General features: G+C 43.2%; 2 protein-coding genes across 2 annotated transcripts in view; one reads left to right on the top strand and one right to left on the bottom strand.

Moving 5' to 3' along the window:
• OSBPL10 (oxysterol binding protein-like 10) overlaps positions 1-19,950 on the top strand; it is a 324,826-nt gene that overhangs the window by 58,712 nt on the left and 246,164 nt on the right. The window lies entirely within an intron of this gene.
• Positions 12,417-12,890, bottom strand: LOC105525778 (NADH dehydrogenase [ubiquinone] iron-sulfur protein 5-like). Its single transcript, XM_011961537.1, has one exon. It carries the CDS (start codon positions 12,861-12,863, stop codon positions 12,543-12,545), a length of 321 nt encoding a protein of 106 aa, XP_011816927.1. The 5' UTR covers positions 12,864-12,890; the 3' UTR covers positions 12,417-12,542.

Here is a 19,950-nt window from a genome sequence, read left to right as displayed (position 1 = left end):
TGGCCATCTTGCCTGTAGATCAGCTGGTACAGCAACAAGTTATCAGGCTGCAGGTGCAAGAGAAGGGGGTGGCTCTTCTAGGTGTGTTGGAAAAAATTAAAAGGTACACTTTTCCATATGACCAATCTGCAATCTCTGCCTGCCTGGACAATTATGCTAAACTCTTAGTGGATCCCCCTTCCCCTCCCACCCGAGCATCTTTCTAGAGTGAGCTGCTAGTGTTGTGTCTTTGCTCAGAGCCCTCCTGGGGTCTTCCTTTATATCTGGAATCAACCCCCCAGTCCCTATTATGCCTGCAAAGTTCTGTGTGAGCTGGCTCTTGTTCCCTTTATCTCCCATCACTTCCCCCGTGCTCACTCCACTCCTGTTGCACTGGCTGTTCTCCAGCACACCAAGCCTGCTCCCACCTCAGAGTCTGTATTTATTGCCTGGAACACAGTTATTTTTACCGCCAGCATGCTTTACCCTCTTCTTTCCATTCTTTGCTCAGAATCACCTTACAGACAGGCCTTCCCTGACCTAGTGAAGTTAGAACTGCTCCTCTATCGCAGCCTTTTCCCAGCCTCCAACATTGTAGCCTGTTTTGTTTTTTTCTAAGCCACTATGGACACTTATCATGTTTGTGGATATGTTTATAATTTCTTTCCTGCCACTAGAATATCAGCTCCACAAGGGCAGGAATGTCTGTTTCACTCATTGTTCTATTCCCAACATCTAGAGGAATCTTTGGCAGTGAATATCAACAAGTACTGAATAGGGAACCTCATAATTTAATAAAATAAACAATAGAACAAAAATTCAAGTATCTGGTCCTGGCCCTTGTCCTTATATGAACTAGTTATGAGACAATGGAGAGATCACATAATTTTTTTTTTTTTTTTTTGAGGTGGAGTCTCACTCTGGCCCAGGCCGGAGTGCAGTGGTGTGATCTCGGCTCACTGCAACCTTTGCCTCCTGGGTTCAAGTGAGTCTCTTGCCTTAGCCTCCTGAGAAACTGGGATTATAGGTGCCTGCCACCACGCCCAGCTAATTTTTGTATTTTTAGTGGAGACGGGGTTTCAGCATGTTGGCCAGGCTGGTCTCGAACTGCTAACCTCAAGTGATCTGCCCACCGTGGCCTCCTAAAGTGTTGGGATTACAGGCGTGAGCCACTGCGCCTAGCTAGAGGTCACTTAAATTTACCAGTCTTACTTTTCTTACAAGTAAAATGCAATCAAGAATACCTGCCCTATTTTTAAGACGACAAAATGAGATAATCAGATGAGTATGCTGGAAGCTCTGTGTGTTGGTCTGGCCTAGAGTTCTTTTTTGGTCTGATACCATGGGGCCTTTGCATATAGCAGATCCTCAAAAGCCATTGGCTTGCTATTGCTTTTACTCCCTGGTCACAGACCTTGTGATGGGTCTGTGTATCTGTGTATCTGTGCATGGTTGCATCTGGGGTGTGACCTATGACCTAATGGACACCTTTCAATAAATTATGACATCAATAATTCAGAGGCTGACTGTGTAATTTCACTGCTCCCACAGGCTGGAGAAATGATCTGCTTTCTAGAGCCATAAAAGTTCTCTTAACATAAAACCTTCTCCAGAAGTGCGTTTCACAGGCAGGCTGTCTTCAGTGACTGCAAGTGACAGGTTTTCAAAATCAAGTTTTACTTCAGTGAGTTCTCTTTTAGCCATGGATGATCTAAAAACATAGTTGTTACCATCGGGTACAACCTCTTGGGTCTTGAAATTGGAATCCAATCCACTAGTGGTCCACCATGCTTGGCAGATTTGGTTCTCAGCTTTTCTTCCTGCTCAGAGGAGAGGAGTAGCCAGTGGGGGAGGAGGATTAGAGGGTCAGGATGGCCTCAAGATTGATTCATCAACATGGACCTAATTCATCAAGTCCTGATTGATTGGAAGTTGGTCATTTTGCTAGCTGTATATATTCGTAAAGTGCCCAAAATGTCCCTGGTTATGGAGAATAGTTTTGGCTTTAAAGAGCTTTATGTGCTGGTGGTGATGGTGGTGATAATAGATAGTGAGTAGGATAATGGAGGGATACATTTCTATTTAATGATCTTTTGCCCTGGACCTGTTAGGGGAAACTTCCTCCATATGCACGACACTATGCCAAGCCCAGAGCTATGTTTAATTGAGTGACATAATGTCAAAGAAGTTTCTAGTTTAATTGGCAGAGATAGTCATAATATTGTTGGTAATAATAGTAGGAGGCTAAATGATTTCCCAGTTTTTTTTTTTTTTTTTTTGGCTCTAGTCTGCTTGTGGGAGAGTTGAAGTAGGTCATATATATTTTATGAAAAATAATTTAAGAGGTAGTTGTGGGGTGGGTGAAGAACGAAGTGGAAAGGGTTACTTTTTTGGTTGCCTTGTTGTGAAATAGATTGCTTTGTTTGTTCTTGCTTGGCAAATTGAAATGGCAGCAGAGCCAACTGAAGCCATGGACACTGACTATGGTGTTCTTTGTGGAATCGAAGGAACTTAGCAGGAGATACTCCCCAAACTCGTGTTCCTTCCATAGGAGAGTAGATTAATAAAGCTGAATGTGGTGACTGTTGTTCAAAATTCAGGCTGGATCTGAATATGTGTGTGTTCATCTGTGGAGAACACACTTTTTTTTTTTTTTTTTGGTTCTTCAGGTGATGGGAATAGTCAGAATAATTAACCAAGTGATAGGTTTTTTTTGTCAGGGAATGTTTTACTGTCTTGCTAAGAAGTGTTAGTTTTTTTTCTAGAGTGGTATGATGGATATTTCAAGCCAGATTTGAAGAATATCATAGTCAATGCTTAGAATTCAGTGATGTTTATTAATCTTTGGCCTCCTCTCTCACTAGGCCTTAATCTTGTCTACTGCGATGAGAATTCACTAGGTTCTGGCTGGGCGCAGTGACTCACGCCTGTAATCCCAGCACTTTGGGAGGCCGAGGCAGGTGGATCACTTGAGGTCAGGAGTTCCAGACTAGCCTGGCCAACATGGTGAAATACTGTCTCTACTAAAAATATAAAAATTAGCTGGGTGTGGTGGCACATGCCTGTAATCCCAGCTACTCGGGAGGCTGAGGCACATGAATCACTTGAACCCAGGAGACGGAGGTTGCAGTGAGCCAAGATTGTGCCACTGCACTCCAGCCTGGGTGACAGAACGAGACTCCGTCTAAAAAATAATAAATAAAAATAAAAAAATCGGAAAAAAATCATCAGGTTCCTTGACACAGAGCTCTTTGTGGAATGCCACATGCTCTTTGACATATTGACAAGTTTGATATCATCATGTGACTTGAGGACTAGGAAATCACAACTCATTTGTATGTATGCAGAATGTGATCACAAACTCATGTCCCTGAAAAATTAAGCTGTCTATGCAGGCAAGAGAGTGATTTCGTTCAGAGTAATTGGTATTTCCTTCATTTATGTTATTAATATTTGACAGACATATTCTACTTGCTATGTGCCAGATACTATTTTAAGCATTTTACAAATAACTTATTTCGCCCTCATTGAAGTCCTGTGAGGTGGATACTTCTATTACTTGATTCCTTTGTTGCTTATACTTTTGTTTTATATTCAGGTGGCAGCCTATAGGCAGATGCTTGTAGCTGCCTCTACTTTAAGAAAAATTCCTTGGAGAAAATCTCAGCTCTGCCTCATAACAGATGCCCTCCTCTTCCAGAAAGCTGGGAAAGTTCCACCTTGATTTGAACTTGCTGGCCAAACACCAGCTGTCTCTGTCGGCACAGATTTTGACAGGTTCAGACCCAGATTGGAAATGATTTTGATTCAGGTTGCTTTTGCGTCTGTGGAGAGTCAGCGTTTGTGGCAATTTCAGCCCACTGTATCCTCTGTTTGGGATTATGTGTTCCCGGAGAGTAAACTGTGTGGCCCCAGAGTCATCCGAGGAGGCTCTGCGTGACCGTGGGTTTTGTGTTTTTACCCTGTGGATGTTGTGGTCACGGTGGATCATGTTGTGTGAAGGCTTGGGAGCATGTGTTGGAGGAACAGTTGAGATTTTAATCTTGTTTTTGGTGGCTTATTTGGTACATCCAACCCTTTCAGATTAATTAAATGCCAGGTAGAGCTAGCCCACAAGTGGATTTCATTTTGAAAATGTGCCTGTTTTCCAGGAGCCCTTTGTGGCAGCCTGGTCTGGTTGCCCAAATATCATTTTGGCTTCTTGATGCCTTAGTGCCTGGGATGAACTGGCCTGCCTGCTGCAGTCTCTTCTCCTCAGCCCTGATATCCGCCGACTGGGTGGCTTCGATGCCCCTGCTGAGGGCTTTGGTTTCCTGCCAGTCTGGGAGGCGTGGGATCCCATGCTTGGGAAGGGTAATCAAGCAGTACAACTAAGCCTGGGTGTGAGAGGTGGATTAAAGTGGGCAAGGAAGAAGCAGGGGAGAGGGAGGGAGCCGGCTGTCTGGAGTGGCCGGAAGAGGCAGAATATGGGCTCCATCCTGGCTGGGACCCGTCAGCCCTTGTGAAGACTTTCTGGGCGGTAGTATTATAGTTTGGGTTTTCCCCATTCATCTTCTCTCCTTCCCCTCTCCTAGGTTTTAGCTGCCCACAGAATCCTTTGAGGAGGTGATTCCTGGAAACCTGTGTTCTCTTGATTTAGTAGATATCCACCTTGACTTCCTGTGTGAATATTTGACATGTCCTGACCAACGTTTCCCTCCCACCCCTGCAACCCCCACATCCTGCTTTAACAAAAAGCTTCAAAGTTGAGGCCCTTTGCTCTGAGGTAGAAGATTTTATATACTCTTATTTTTCAGAAAAGGGCAGAAGAATGCAGTAGTTAGGAACACAGTTGTGGGAACAGATTGCCTGGGCTCCTATTGCCTCTGCTGCTGATTGGCTGTGTGACTCTGATGAGAGATCTCTGTGCCTCGGTTTCCTCATCTTTAGAAAGGGCTAATAGCTGGGCATGGTGGCTCATGCCTGTAATCCCAGCAGTTTGGGAGGCTGAGGTGGGAGGATTGTTTGAGTCCAGGAGTCTGAGATCAGCCTGGGTAACACAGTGGAACCCTGTCTCTACAAAAGGGTTTTTAAAGATTAGCTGGGTGGTGTGGTGTGACCTGTGGTCCCAGCTACTTGGGAGTCTGAGGTGGGAGGATTGCTTGAGCCTAGGGGGTCAAGGCTGCAGTGAGCCATGGTTGTGCCACTGTTCTCCAATCTGGACAACATAGTGAGACCCTGTTAAAAATAAATAAATAAATAAATAAAACCAAAAGCAAAACAAAACAAGGGGTGATAATGATGCCTCCATCATAAGGTTAGGGAAATACTAGCAATTATTAGTTTCTCTGCCTTCCCTGTTCTCTATAAAGGGCCCTTGAGATGAAGGCATGAATTTTTGTTACGTTTTCCCACTGTTGTATTCCTGGCACCTAGAATAGTGCTTGGTACGTAGTAAGTGCTTAGTATATCTGTTGAATGAATAAATGTAGGAAAGACTGTGCAAATGCTATTTACTGTGGCTTCTTGTTTATCCTGTGTCTTTTGGACTATAGCAGGGACGAAGGAGGAAGGAAGGGCACGGAACTGGCAGTGTCAGAAAAGTGCAAGAATGAATAAATCCTCTGTCTTTCTCCATGCTTTCAGCTGTCTGATCTTTGAGCTGGCTGTTTTTCCTCACTGCTCTCTTTGGAATCAGAGACTCCCTAGAAGGGTGAGCAGGGTGAAATAGGTGCCTGCTGGCCACTGACTTGGGGCTACATTAAGACTGACAGGAAGGCCGGGCGCAGTGGCTCATGCCTGTAATCCCAGCACTTTGAGAGGCCGAGGCGGGTGGATTGCCTGAAGTCAGGAGTTCAAGACTAGCCTGGACAACATGGTGAAACCCCATCTCTACTATAGCTGGGTGTGGTGGCAGGCACCTGTAATCCCAGCTACTCAGAAGATTGAGGCAGGAGAATTGCTTGAACCAGGGAGGCAGTGAGCCGAGATAGCGCTGCTGTGCTCTAGCCTGGGCGACAGAGTGGGACTCCGTCTCCAAAAAAAAAAAAAAGAAGGCTGGCAAGAAGCAGCCTCTTAGCACTGTCTGTGTGCCAGGTCCATCTTTAAAGTGCTATGTGTGCCTTAGCTTGTTTAAGCCTTAGCACAGCTCTGTTGAGGTCTTCTTAGCCCCATTTTACAGATGGGAAACAGAGGCACTGAGAGGTTCAGTGACCTGTGCAAATTCATGCAGTATTATAAATACTTATTAAATGCCCTATTTTTTGTTTGGTGTTTTTGTTTTTTGGAGACAGAGCCTCACTCTGTTGCCCAGGCTGGAGTGCAGTGGTGCCATGCCGGCTCACTACAACCTCTGCCTCCTGGGTTCAAGTAGTTCTCCTGTCTCAGCCTCCCAAGTAGCTGGGACACAGATGCGCACCACTATGTCTAGCTGATGTTTTGTATTTTTACTAGAGATAGGGTTTTGCCATATTGCCCAGGTGATCTCGAACACCTAAGCTCAGGCATTCCACGCACCTTGGCCTCCCAAAGTGCTGGGATTACAGGTGTGATCGGCCTAAATGCCGTTTTTGTACCAGGCATTTGTGCTAGATACGAGGAGCCAGTGGTGAAGAATCCTGATGTGGTTCCGCCCTCGAGGACATGCAGGCTAGTGAGTGTGTGGATGTTAACAAATAATCCCACAAATAAGGACACAGTGATGACTTGTGAGGAATGTGAGGGAGGCAGTGTGCCATGGGGCAGAGTGACAGGGGACCTGGTGTGGGAAAGGGAAGACTTTGCTCAAGGGCAGGCCTTTTGCAGCTGAGATCTGAAAGCACAAGTAAGAAGTAGCCAGATCAAGAGTAGGGAAGAGACTTCCAGGCAGTAGGATCAGGGTAGGTGAGTGCTCTGAGGCAGGAAAGTGGGGGCATTGGGAAGATGGCCAGTGTGGCCAGAGCAGGCGGAATGAGCAGACTGCAGAGGTGAGCTGAGCTACATCGTGCAAGACCTGTAGGCACACTGAAGGATTTTGGATTTTGTCTTGAATGCAGTGGAAGCCATGTAAGGATTTTAATTAGGAGTGCAAGGGGATCTCATTTACATTTGTTGAAAAACCTTTATGTTGAGTAGAGGGAGATGATTAGAAATGAGTGAGAATGGATGTGGGGAGATCAGCAGGAAAAGTTTATACTTTGACTACAGGATTTAAAACGTGTATCCAAAATTCGTATGGTCTCTTCAGTAGATGCTAAAAAGACATTACATAAAAGTCAACATCTATTTTCATTTAATGTCTTATTTTGAAGTATTTTTAGATTTACAGTTGCAGAGATACAGTGTTCTTACATAGCATTTTCCCAGCTTCCCTTAATCAACATTTATTTTTGATTAGCACTTTAATAAATCAGAAATGGGTTTTTCCTTGTTATAATGAAGAATATCTCTCTGAAACAAACAGCTAACATCATCCTTAATGGTAAAAATACTTAGAAATGTTTCCGTTGAAGACAAGAGTAATACAAAGTTTCCTGCTCACTCATTTCAGAACATTCTGTGCTATGCAGTAAGGCAGGAAAGGGAAATCAGAAACAAAAAGTGATCCTCCTCAATACCTATAACATCCACAGAGTTAACTGAATTGAAAATCTAATATTGATGCCATCAGTGGAATGTCAAAAGTACAAAATAAATATCTAAAACTCTCTTCTAGAATAAAGACAAAGTAATTGCTGTTAAAATAACGGACTGCAGTGGCTTTGGCCCCTAAATCATGTAATTTTCTCTTGTAGGATGAGCCTGAGAAGTGGGGAAATGTGGAGAGAGGTCTTGGGGAACAATGGGTCTTGTCTGAGGAGAGGCCAGGGGTTGAACAGGAGACAAATAGGGAGAAATTAGTCATAGTGGGCACAGCCAAGTGGCCAAGGGTTGGAGCTTTTATCAGGCACAGGGCTGCAGAAAAAGAAGGGGCAACGATATGGTAAATGGTTTGTTTTTAAAGTTTCATTCTTGGCTGGGTGCAGAGGCACACGCCTATAATCCCAGCAATTTGGGAGGCCAAGGTGGGCAGATCTCTTGAGCTGAGGAGTTCAAGACCAGCCTGGGCAACATGTTGAAAACCCTCTCTCTACAAACAAAAAACAAAAAAACAAAAAAACCCCCCAAAAATTAGCCTGGCGTGGTGGTGTGTGCCTGTAATCCCAGCTACTGTGGAGGTTGAGGTGAGGATCACTTGAACCTGGGAAGTCAAGGCTGCAGTGAGCCTTGATCGCACCACTGCACCCCAGCCTGGGTGACAGAGCCAGATCCTGTCCTTTAGAAAAAAAAAAAAAAGTTTTATTTTCTAACTATGTTAGTAAATAAATATGCAGTTTTCAAAACAACTTAATCTTCTGCAAAGTTGGTTTCATAAAAATAAAAACAGCTTAAGTATATTACTAAGGTGCTTTTAATTGTTGTTATTTTCTGTAGAATAGTTTCTCTGCTGGGACCACAGGTGTGTGGGTGCGCCATCATACTCAGCTAATTTTTAAATTATTTTTTTGTAGAGGTGGGGTCTCACTCTGTTGCCCAGGCTAGTCTTAAAATTCCTGACTTCAAGCAATGCTCTTGCCTCGGCCTTTCAAAGTGCTGGGATTATTGGCATGAACCACTGCACCTGGCTGAATTTTTCTTTCTTTCTTTTCTTTCTTTATTTTTTAAAGAGATAGGCTCTCCTATTTGCCCAGGCTGGTCTCAAGCCACTGGGCTCCGGTGGTTCTCTTACCTCGGCCTCTCAGAGTGCTGAGATTACATGCATGGTGTTCAGATTTTTTAAAACATCTGTTTAATTTGCAGTATCTGTTGTTTAACTGGCAAGTTTAATTCATTTATATCGTTTGTGATTAATGCATTTGGACATGTTTGTGCCACTGTAACCACTGATTTTTATCTGTCCAACTTTTTCTATGTTTCTTCTTCCTACCCCCACCCCAGCTTGTATTTTTGGAGGATATGTTGAATTTTTATTCTTTTGTTTATATTCTATTTTTTCTTCTTACTCTTTTGGAATTTATGCACTGTATTTTCTGTCGGTTTCCCTTGAAACTTTACCATACGTATTAAGCTTTAAAAGATTTAAAGTTGGCAGACGCGGTGGCTTATGCCTTAATCCTAGCTCTTTGGGCGGCCGAGATGGGCGGATTGCTTGAGCTCAGGACTTCGAGACCAGCCTGGGCAACACGGTGAAACCCTGTCTCTACTTGCGTGGCATCTCCACGACTGGATTCCCAGGAGGGAGCTGGAGGTGGGCACGTTCTCCACATTGTCCAGAGCTGGAAGCAGTGATCCAAAATTCATAGATATGTCAAGAAACTGTACTATCCTTTGCCGAAAATAAGTCATTTTTTATTTGATTAGATTCTCTGGAATGTGGATCTAAGCACCTGGAACATTTGATCCCCTAACGGATATAATCTTACACAGTCTTTTGGGGAGTAATTATTGTTTTTCTGTGAAGTCTGAAAAATGATGCAATAACTCTCTTTCCTGTACAAAGTGTGATGGTTTTAGTGTGGTGGCAACACATGAGTTTCTGAAGGATTCTGTATTTTGAAAGCTTTATTTTCAGTGGTGAATGCTTCATTCATACAACTGTCATACAATTCTTGGAGTCTGGGTTTCTTGGAATTGATGTGGCATTGTTCTTAATTATAAATTAAGACATGTAGAATATACTAGGCATAATTTCTAGTACTGTGTGTGTATAGGGGTGTGCATTGAGGATATAGCAGCAGTGTTGAACTGTTCTTAGCAATTAATTACTGAATACATTGCTGAAATAAGGAATTAGATTTAACTTTCCTTTAATATGGTGGTATATTTCTCATCCTTGCGATTTTTGGTTTTGATTATGCTTCCCACAAACAATTGCAGAATTTATATAGTTTGTTGCTCTTGCCCATTCATGTAATTTTTCAGACAACATACCTGTACATTTCGTGAAGGCAGGAACACTGAGTCACTCACCAGGGTATCCTCAGTTACTAAATATTTGTGGGAGCAGTAAGCATTATAATCCCGTTTTAAAGATGTTCACGTTGGCACAGGAAGAGTCAAACAGCTTGGAGTATCAGTTAGAAATTGTGTTCGGCTGTGAGTAATGCATTTACATAAAGTTGGAGTCCATCACAGAGTCTCCAAGTTGACTGCAATTGTAACCACGTGAGGAGATTTAAAAAACTACCACTGCCTGAGTTTCATCCCAGAGATTCTGACTTAATGGGTCCAGGTGTATGTGGGGGGGAGGTTGGGATTGTTTAAAAAAAAAAAAGCCTGGGCTGGGCGTGGTGGCTCACGCCTGTAATCCCGACACCTGGGGAGGCCGAGTCGGGCAGTTTGTGAGGTCAGGAGCTCGAGACCATCCTGGCTAACACGGTGAAACCCCATCTCTACTAAAAATACAAAGAAAAAAAAAAATTTACTGGGGCGTGGTAGCCGGCGCCTGTAGTCCCAGCTACTCGGGAGGCTGAGGTAGGAGAATGGTGTGAACCCGGGAGGCGGAGCTTGTAGTGAGCTGAGATCGTGCCACTGCACTCCAGCCTGGGCAACAGTGCGAGACTCCGTCTCAAAAAAAAAAAAAAAAAGCTGCAGAGAATTCTAATGTGCAGCTTTTGTGTTCTGTCACATAAAAGCAGTTTGGAGGTAGCTTTTCCGGATTGGTTTGGGGATTCTACAGAAATCAGAGACCCATGCTCCTTCCAGCTTTCTGCTTCACCATCCCTAGGTTGTGGCACGGAATTTCAGCCTTTGCATTCATCTTCCAAAAAGCAGGTAGGGGAAGGAGGAATTGCAATACGACAGCATTTTTCCTCATTAGTTAGAACTTAGTCAATTGACCACATCTAAGTGAAAGGAAGCCTGGGAAAGATACTCTGGCATAGCATGTTGTGCCCAACTAAAAATTAAGGTTCTCTTGAGAGAGAAGAGAAATGGATATTTAGTAGCTAGTAGTGTGTCTCTGCCACACCTGGTTTCAGACCACTAGTTAATCAGTGGCAGTGCTGAAATTCAATCCTGGCTTGAACCCGGTAATGTTTCTACTCCTCCCAGTAAAAATGGAATGAGGATATCGGAAAATAGCTGGTGGACTTAGCCAATATGTTTAGAAGAGAAGTTATTTTCCTTTTTCTTGGGCTTGGTGTATCATCAACAACAAAACAAAAATGGATTTGCTTGACAATAAATTAGGGTCATGGGAATCCATGAATCTAGAAATAAACAGATGAGCATATGGTCACAAATAGGATGTTTCAGTTCTTACTGACATTTTGTCAGCATTTGACATGGTTACGCTATCCTTTCCGTGCTTCTGGTTTTCCTCTCTGCCTTGTTTTCTCTGTTCTTATCCCTGTTTAATGTTAGAATTCCTCAAGTCTTGGTCCCAGGCCCATTCCTTCCTGCCTCCCCTTGTCCTCCTTGTTCTTTTTTCTGGACAATCTCATCCATGCCTGTGGCCTCAATTTCTACTTATTTGCAGATGATTTGCAAATTCACATGTCCAGCTCAGACCGCTCCTGGGCTCCAGATCCATCCTTCCAACTGCTAAGTGACATTTCTTGGAGTAAGGTATTTCAAATGCAGTATTCCCAAAACTGAATTCCTGCTTCCTCAAATCTTGTCAACTGAAACTCGGCCGTCACCACCTTGGTCTAGGCTGTTGCCAGGATCACTGTAGATATCACTTGTATTAAGGTATAATTTAAACATTGTAAAATTCACTCATTGTAAGTATACAATTGAGTTACTTTCAGAAAATGTATATAGTTTTGTAACTATCACCACAGTTCAGTTTGAGAATATTTCTAACACCAACATTAAAAAAAAATAATAATCCCTGTAAGCAGTTTGCTGCTAATCCTGCTCCCACCCTCAGTCCCAGACAACCATTAATCTTTTTGTCTGTTTCCCTTTGCTGGACATTTTATATAAATAGAATGATACAATTTGTAGTGTTTTTCATCTGGCTCCTTTAGCACAATGTTTTTGGGGTTCATCCATGTTGCACTTTTATTGCTGAATAGTATGCCATGGGATGGATATGCCACATTTTCTTTATCCATTTACCAGTTGATTAACATTTAAATTATTTCCAGTTTCTGGCTACTATGAATAATACTGCTTTAACATTCGCATATAAGTCTTTGGTATAGGCATTTGTTTTAATTTCTGTTTAGTAGATTCTTAGGAGTGGAATTGATGTGTTGTAGGGTAAGTTTATTTTCCCAAGCAGATGTTCTATTTCACATTCCTACCAACAGTGTAGAAAGGTTCCAGTTTCTCCGTATCCTCACCATTTGTTATTGTCTTTTTAAGTATAATTGTTCTAGTGGGTGTGAACTGGAATTTCATTGTGGTTTTAATTTGCATTTTTCTAAAGACTAATAATGTGCATCTTTTCATGTATTAACCATTCATGTATCTTCTTTTTTTTTTTTTTTGAACAAATAGAATGGCGCAATCCTTTATTTTTATACACTTTGACAAGGAGGTTTTCTGTAAACAACTTTTCCAGTGGAGAACAGAGAACGGGAAAATCAGCCTCCAGACATCAGCAGCTGCTCTGCTCAGGGCCGAGGCTCCTCCTTGCCAATGTGGTGAGGTGGAGGGGTGTACTTCCCTTCCTTTATCAGCTTATCCCGCTGCCTCCTGATGGTACTCACACGTTTCATCGTTTTCTGCCGAAGCAAACACTCTACAAAATCATCATATTCTATCTTGCACTCTTTCTCTGCCTGGATAGCACCAATTCCATGTGTACATTCTATCCATTCTTTTTCAAAAGCATGGCATCGAGTAGCAATCTTGTAGGGCTGTTCAGCACTCTGGATTGTCCACCATCGATCTATGTTAAGGCCGAACCTTTTCTGGATGTCCAAGAAAGGCATGGCGATCCGATGCTCGTATCCTTGTCTCTTCTCTTCATTCATGTATCTTCTTTGGTGAAATGAAATACTTTGCATTTCTTGAATGGTTTGCTTCTCTTAGTTTTGAGGTGTAAGAGTTCTTTGTATATTTTGGATGTACATGCTTGGTATTTAGCCAAAGATTGGTCAGAGATTGTGCTTTAGCCAGAAAGGCTTTGCCTCTGCCCCTCTATCTGCTTGTTGAGCATATTAACATTTCAGGCTGTTTCCATGTCCTTCCTGGCTCTTACTTTCTATCGCTCTTCCCTGCGCCTGAGCATAGGCTCTGTTGACCAAGGATGTATGGGGTGTCTTGGGTCCGCTGTGGTCTCTGCTGCGGTTGTGCTCAACCACCGGTTAACAGATACATGAAAAGTTTAGCCCCATGGGTTTCTCACCTCCTGAAATTCCCAATTAAGTCCCTGGCTAGTCTGCTTGTCCATGGCTTGCTCCGGGCAGCAACCTCAGGCCAGTGGAGTCCCTGGTCTTCCCACTGTGTCTTCCTGCAATTGCCACTTTAACTGATGACGATCCGAATCATGTGAGCAATTGCCCTCACCCTCACCCTCTCCCTCTCCCTCAGGCAGCAGAACCCTGCCACCCCAGTTGAACTACCGGTCAGCATTGCTAGGAGGAGTCTGGGGACAGCCCAGGCATGATCCCCAAGCTCTGCTTGTTCTTATCAAAGTTTGGTCAGTTTCTTCTGTTCTGAAATGGTTGCTTTGGACAGTTTTGTCCAGTTTCATAGTTGACTTTTTGGGGGAGAGAATGTGTTAGTCTCTCCAGTCATCACGTTGAGAGAAAGCGAGTCTCTGCAGCGGCCTTTCTGCTCCCTCTGCTTCCACCTGGTTTCTCTCCTGGCCTTTCCCTACTTTGGAGCTAGAATTCTCCTTCTCCAAAGTAGCTCTGGTTCTGTCCCTGCCGCTGCTTGATGTTGGGATAAAGAAAGTCCCGGCATGCCTTGTAGGCGCAGCATGGTTTGCGTTGCCTGCGTCTTTAGCCCCATCTGACAACACACATCCTTTCCTTCTCTCTGCTCCAAACACACTGTCTTATAATTAAAAAGACAATAACAAATGGCCCTCTGCCCACTCTGTCCTCAGGGCCATTACACATGCTCCTTCCTCTGCCTGGAACTCTCTCCTCTCCTCTTCCCTGAGTCCATTTCTTCACACCTCAGATCTCAGTTCCTTTGTCTCCAGACAGGCCCTAGTAAGTAAAATTCTACCAATTGACTCACTTCTATTACAACACATAATCACAGCCAGAGTTTGGCACTCATTTTAGTGAATATTTTATTCTCTGCTTCCTTCCCCCATTAGAATAGGGACTTTGTCACCCATTCCACATGTATCCTTAGCACAATACCTAGCTCATAGTACATAGTAAAATTTTTCCGTAAACAAAAGAGTGAATTCTTGCAAATAAAACTTAGTTTGGGGACTGGAGCTACCCTCCTCAAAACAGTGTTGAGCTTTTATATGGGTTCTCTTCTCTTTAATCATCACCTGAATAAACTTATCCAGAGTGCTTTATTCATATCACAGAACCTATGTACAGTTGACCACACTGACACCTGAGTGTGAGTCCCTGCCAAATAATATTTCCATGGCACTGGCACCCCCCAAAAATGGCAAATACAAGCTCTCAAGTTCTGTCTTGTTGGCATTGTAGTAAATTAAACTTCTGATGCAGTGCAATATGAGCATCAGCATCAGATCTGATTTACTGTCGGCATTTAGGAATGTGATATGAACATTTGGAAGTTCTTGTTTTATAAGCAGGCAGACTTTTGGGCACAGAGACAGTGGGAAGGACTGCAAGAGCGAATTAGCCAGCTTTTTGTTGTTGCAAATGTGGACATCAAGTCTCAGAGTGGATAAAGAACTTGCCCAAGGTCACAAAAATGAAAACAAGTGGTTCCCAAAGTGTGGTCCTACCAGCAGCATCAGCATCACCTGGGAACTTGTTAGAAATCAAATTCTCGTGCTCCACCCAGACCTCCTGAATCATAAGCTCTGGGGGAGGGGCCCAGGAAGCTGTGTTTTAACCAACTTCCAGGTGAATCTGATGTGGGCAAAGCTGAAAACCCCTGGCCTTAGAGCCTAATTAGGTCTCTGACTGCCGAATCACACCGCCTTCCTCTATGCTTTGTTGCCCCTAGAGAAAAAGTAAAGGACACTTTGAATTCAGGGACGGTGGAATTCAGAGACTGACTTAGTTGATGTTAGGGGAAGAAGCTGAGCCATGGGGCCTGGTGATGATTGGGTTTGCTTCTCCTGGCCTCCACAGGACAGCTCCCATCTCTCTCGCTCTTGGTGGATTCTAAACTGGGGTTGCTCACCCACTCTTACCCCAGGGCTTTAGCTAGTATCAGAATTGTTTCAATGTGGCTTTCAGGATGTGTGTGTTCAAGCTTATAGTACAAAGCAGAGACTTGAATCAGGACTTCGCTCATTTCCAGGTAAGTTCCGGCATCGTCAGTATCAAGAATCAAATGTAATTTGCGAGCATTAAGACACAGGTTGGTATCAAAATTTTCACCTAAAGATACCAAAAACTCAACAGTGAATAGTTCAGAGGGAAACGAGGCAATACCGTCAAAGCCTATATTAATCCTCATAAGACAGGTCTTAGTTCTTTGGGGCTTAAATCAACTAGTCTTCAAAAGCAGATCGAATCTCATCATAGATCAAATCCAAGCTCAGTGCATCACATCTTGTGTTAAAAGTTCACTTTGACTTACTCTGGTGCTTTATCAGGTCCCTGAAGCAGCAGCCTCTCAGGCTGGTGGCTCTTAATCTTGAGGTGCTTCACTCAGCCTGGCCCCTGGAGCCCCTCTGCTCGAGTGAGCACCTTCATCCTGCCAGGTGGTGATCCCATTATGCAGGAACTCGATGCCAGGTGATTTCAAACATTGTCTTTAAATCTTTCTCAAAAATACTTCCAGAGTGACAAAACCAAGAAATCCACAGTCTGGGCTGCTGGGATTTAGGAAAGCTGGGGTTTGGCTCTTTTTGACTAAAACAAAATGAGGTTGGCTAATGCTTAAATAACATTCATCTTGGTTATATGGGTGTGTGGGTGCTCAGGTGTTTGAATGAATGATTGAGAGAAATGCTTGGCATACCAGATGAAAAACAGGGTGTGAATAACATATGGTTTTCTTTTGACTCTGATTTTGCACTGTTTTTTGTACTTTAGGGTGCTTCTGAATCACTTGGGAAACTTCTTGAAATACACGTTTCTGACTTCCTGACCTTCACAAAGCTCCTCTAGGTGTGGGTTGAGAGTCAGAATCCACATTTTCAACAAACTTTTCAACTGATTCAGAAGCAGAGAGCAACTGGACCAAACTTTAAGAAACATTCTTTTTTTTTTTTTTTTTTTTGAGACGGAGTCTCGCTCTGCCGCCCAGGCTGGAGTGTGGTGGTGCAGTCTCGGCTCGCTGCAAGCTCTGCCTCCCAGGTTCACGCCATTCTCCAGCCTCAGCCTCTCGAGTAGCTGGGACTACAGGTGCCTGCCACTACGCCCGGCTAATTTTTTTTTTTTGTATTTTTAGTAGAGACGGGGTTTCACTGTGTTACCCAGGATGGTCTCGACCTCCTGACCTCGTAATCCGCCTGCCTCGGCCTCCCAAAGTGCTGGGATTACAGGTGTGAGCCACCGCGCCCGGCCAAGAAACATTCTTTTCATTTTTTATTTTAATTAAATTCTGAATTGATACATAATTGTACATATTTAAGGGCTACGTAGTGATGTTTTGACACATATAATGTATCATGATCATAGGGTAATTAGCATATCCATCATCTCAAACATTTATCATTTCTTTGTATTGGGAACATTCAGTATCCTCCTCCTAGCTATTTGAAGCTATGTATTATTCATTAGCGTCATCGTATCATGCTATAGAATGCTAGAAATCCTCCTGTCTCGCTCTAAGTTTGTATCCTTTAACAAATCTCCTTCTATCCCTCCCTTCCCCCAACCCTTCCCAGCCCCTAGTATCCTCTGTTCTACTTTTTATTTCTAGGAGGTCAATTTTTTTAAGTTTCCACACATGAGTGAGAGAATATGTGGTGGTTCAATTTCTGTTCCTTATTTCACTTAACAGTGTCCTTCAGTTTCGTCTGTGTTGCTGATAATGACAGGGTTTCATTCTTTTTTATGGCTGAATAATGTTTCTTTGTGTATGTAGACCACATTTTCTTTATCCATTCATCTGTTGTTGGACACCCAGCTTGATTCCACATCTTGGCTATTGTGAATCGTGCTGCACTAAACCTGGGGGTGCAGATGTCTCTTCAATATACTGATTTCCTTTCCTTTGGATAAATCCCAGTAGTGGATTGCTGGATCATATGGTAGCTGTATCTGTAGTTCTTTAAAGAGTATTCATACTGTTTTCCATAATTGCTATACTGGCTTACATTCCCACCAATAGCCTATAAGAGTTCCCTTTTCTTTGTATCTTCACCAGCATTTGTTATTTTTTTGTCTTTTTGATCATAGCCATCCTAACCGGGGTTAGATGATTCCTCATTGTGGTTTTGATTTGTCTTTTCCTAATGATTAGTGATATTGAGCATTTTTTCATATATTTGTTGGACATTTGTATATCCTTTGAGCAGTGTATTCAGATCATTTTTAAATGATCAATTTAAAATCATATTATTTTTATTATTTGTTTTTTTTTTTTTTTTTTTTTTAAAGAGATGGAGTCTCACTCTGTCACCCAGGCTGGAGTGCAGTGGCGTGATCTTGGCTCACTGCAACCTCCACCTCCTGGGTTCAAGTGATTCTCCTGCCTCAGCTTCCCTAGTAGCTGGGATTATAGGCACACGCCACCAGGCCTGGCTAATTTCTTTTGTATTTTATTAGAGATGGAGTTTCACTATGTTGGCCAGGCTGGTCTTGAACTCCTGACCTCAGGTGATCTGCCCACCTCAGCCTCCCAAAATGCTGGGATTACAGGCATGAGCCACCGTGCCCGGCCCATTATTCGTGAGGTTGTTTTTTTTTTTTTTAAATTTTTGCTGCTGTTTAAGTTTCTTGTGTATACTGGATATTAATCTTCTGTTAGATGAATAGTTTGCAAATATTCTCCCCCATTCTGTAGATTGTCTTTTCACTCTGTTGTTTCCTTTGTTGCACAGAAGCTTTTATAGCTTGATGTGATCACATTTGTTTATTTTTGTTTTGGCTGCCTGTGCTTTTGAGGTCTTATTAATTTATAAAATATTTTCCCAGACCAATGTCCTGCAGCATTTCCCCTTTGTTTTCTTCTAGTAGTTTTGTAGTTTCAGGTCTTACATTTAGGTCTTTCCTTCGTTTTGAGTTGACTTTTGTGTAGGATGAGAGATGAGGGTCTAGTCTCTTCTGCATATGGATATCCAACTGTCCCCACACCGTTTATTGAGGAGACTGACCTTTCCTCAATGTATGTTTTTGGTGCTTTTGTCAAAAATCAGTTGGCTGTAGATACAGGAATTAATTTCTGCATTCTCTATTCTGTTCCATTGGTCTATGTGTCTCTTTTTCGTGCCAGTACCATGCTGTTTTGGATACTACAGCTTTGTAGTATATTTTGAACTCTGGTAGTGTGTTCTAATACAATTCTTATGTAATAGACTATATTTATTCCTGGCTTGGTGATGAGCCTGAGGACCCTCTGACAATTTAGTACCACCTGGGGTGTGTTGGAATCTCTGTATCTTGGTGATTTGGGAGGATGGTGGTGGTGACAGTGGTGGGACTCTGGTCACAGATGAGTAGCTGAGAGATGTAAGAAGACCACTGCATTTCTCTAGCCTTTGCCACAAATTCCAAGAGTTAAGAAGATTCCAGATTTTAAAGTTTGGCTGGGATTGAGTTTGCCTGCAGCTGCTTTGCCTTGGAACCTGTTGTAAGGTTTTGGCTGCTGGATCCAGTGTCTTCCTTCCAGGAAGTTTGGTTATCATGAGAGAAATTCTAGAAGACTTATTATTTTCTCCCAAGCCAGAAACTCTAAGGTTTTTGAGTATAAACTCTGCTAAGATGACAAGACTACTATAGGGAAGGAAGAAAGTTTCTTTTCTTTCTACCCTCTAGGTTGAGCATATTTTGGGGTTATATATTGTGCTTTCCTTCACCACAATGATTAAGGCATTACAGCCCCACCTGGTGATGTGTAGCTACCTCCTTTGTGACACTGGTAGCTCCAAGGAGGAAACTTTTTGTAGACTTTAGTCTGTTGATCTTTGGAGATGAGAAGGGTTCAATAAATGATTACCAGATGATATTAATTTTAAAGACATATGGGACACTCGGGAAAATGCATCCATAGTTTGGCCCCCACTTCACATACTGAGTGTGCTTTATTTTGCTGATTGTTCCTTAGTTTTTCTGTAAGTAGGAGATAGGAAGTTTTATAAACAAGGTGCTTCTTGATCTCAGAGATGGTGAAGTTTTAGATGTTTGTGCACAGGAGGGACCTGGAAGGCTGCTGAAACCTCAAGAATCAGTATGTACATTGCTGGAAAGAGCTGCTCCTTCCAGCTCGGTTCTTGCACCAGGCAAATCCTTTAGTGGGAACCATGGGGGAGGGGAGATGCTGAAGGTAGGGACGGTCTCAGTCTCTGCCATGTGTGTGTTCATGGGGGTATCTGTTGACTGCAGCTCTGGAAGAGTCAGGTAGTAACTATCCTACGCGGAGTCTCACTCTGTCGCCCAGGCTGCAGTGCGGTGGCACGGTCTCGGCTCACTGCAGCCCCGCCTCCTGGGTTCAAGCGATTCTTTTGCCTCAGCCTCCCGAGTAGCTGGGAGTACAGGTGCCCACCACCACGCCCAGCTACTTTTTGTATTTATGGGGGTATCTGTTGACTGCAGCTCTGGAAGAGTCAGGTAGTAACTATCCTACGCGGAGTCTCACTCTGTCTCCCAGGCTGCAGTGCGGTGGCACGGTCTCGGCTCACTGCAACCTCTGCCTCGAGGTTCAAGCAATTCTCCTGCCTCAGCCTCCCAAGTAGCTGAGATTACAGGTGTGTGCCACCATGCCCAGCTAATTTTTTTGTATTTTTAGTAGAGA

Source organism: Colobus angolensis, unplaced genomic scaffold (assembly GCF_000951035.1).
Source record: "Colobus angolensis palliatus isolate OR3802 unplaced genomic scaffold, Cang.pa_1.0 Scaffold56, whole genome shotgun sequence".
Taxonomy (NCBI): Eukaryota; Metazoa; Chordata; class Mammalia; order Primates; family Cercopithecidae; genus Colobus; species Colobus angolensis.
Note: the sequence above shows the minus strand (reverse complement) of the source record. Positions and strands in the feature narration are given on the sequence as shown.

Coding starts and splice junctions, on each gene's coding strand:
- LOC105525778 (XM_011961537.1), bottom strand. CDS start 12,863: ATGCCTTTCTTGGACATCCAGAAAAGGTTCGGCCTTAACATAGATCGA.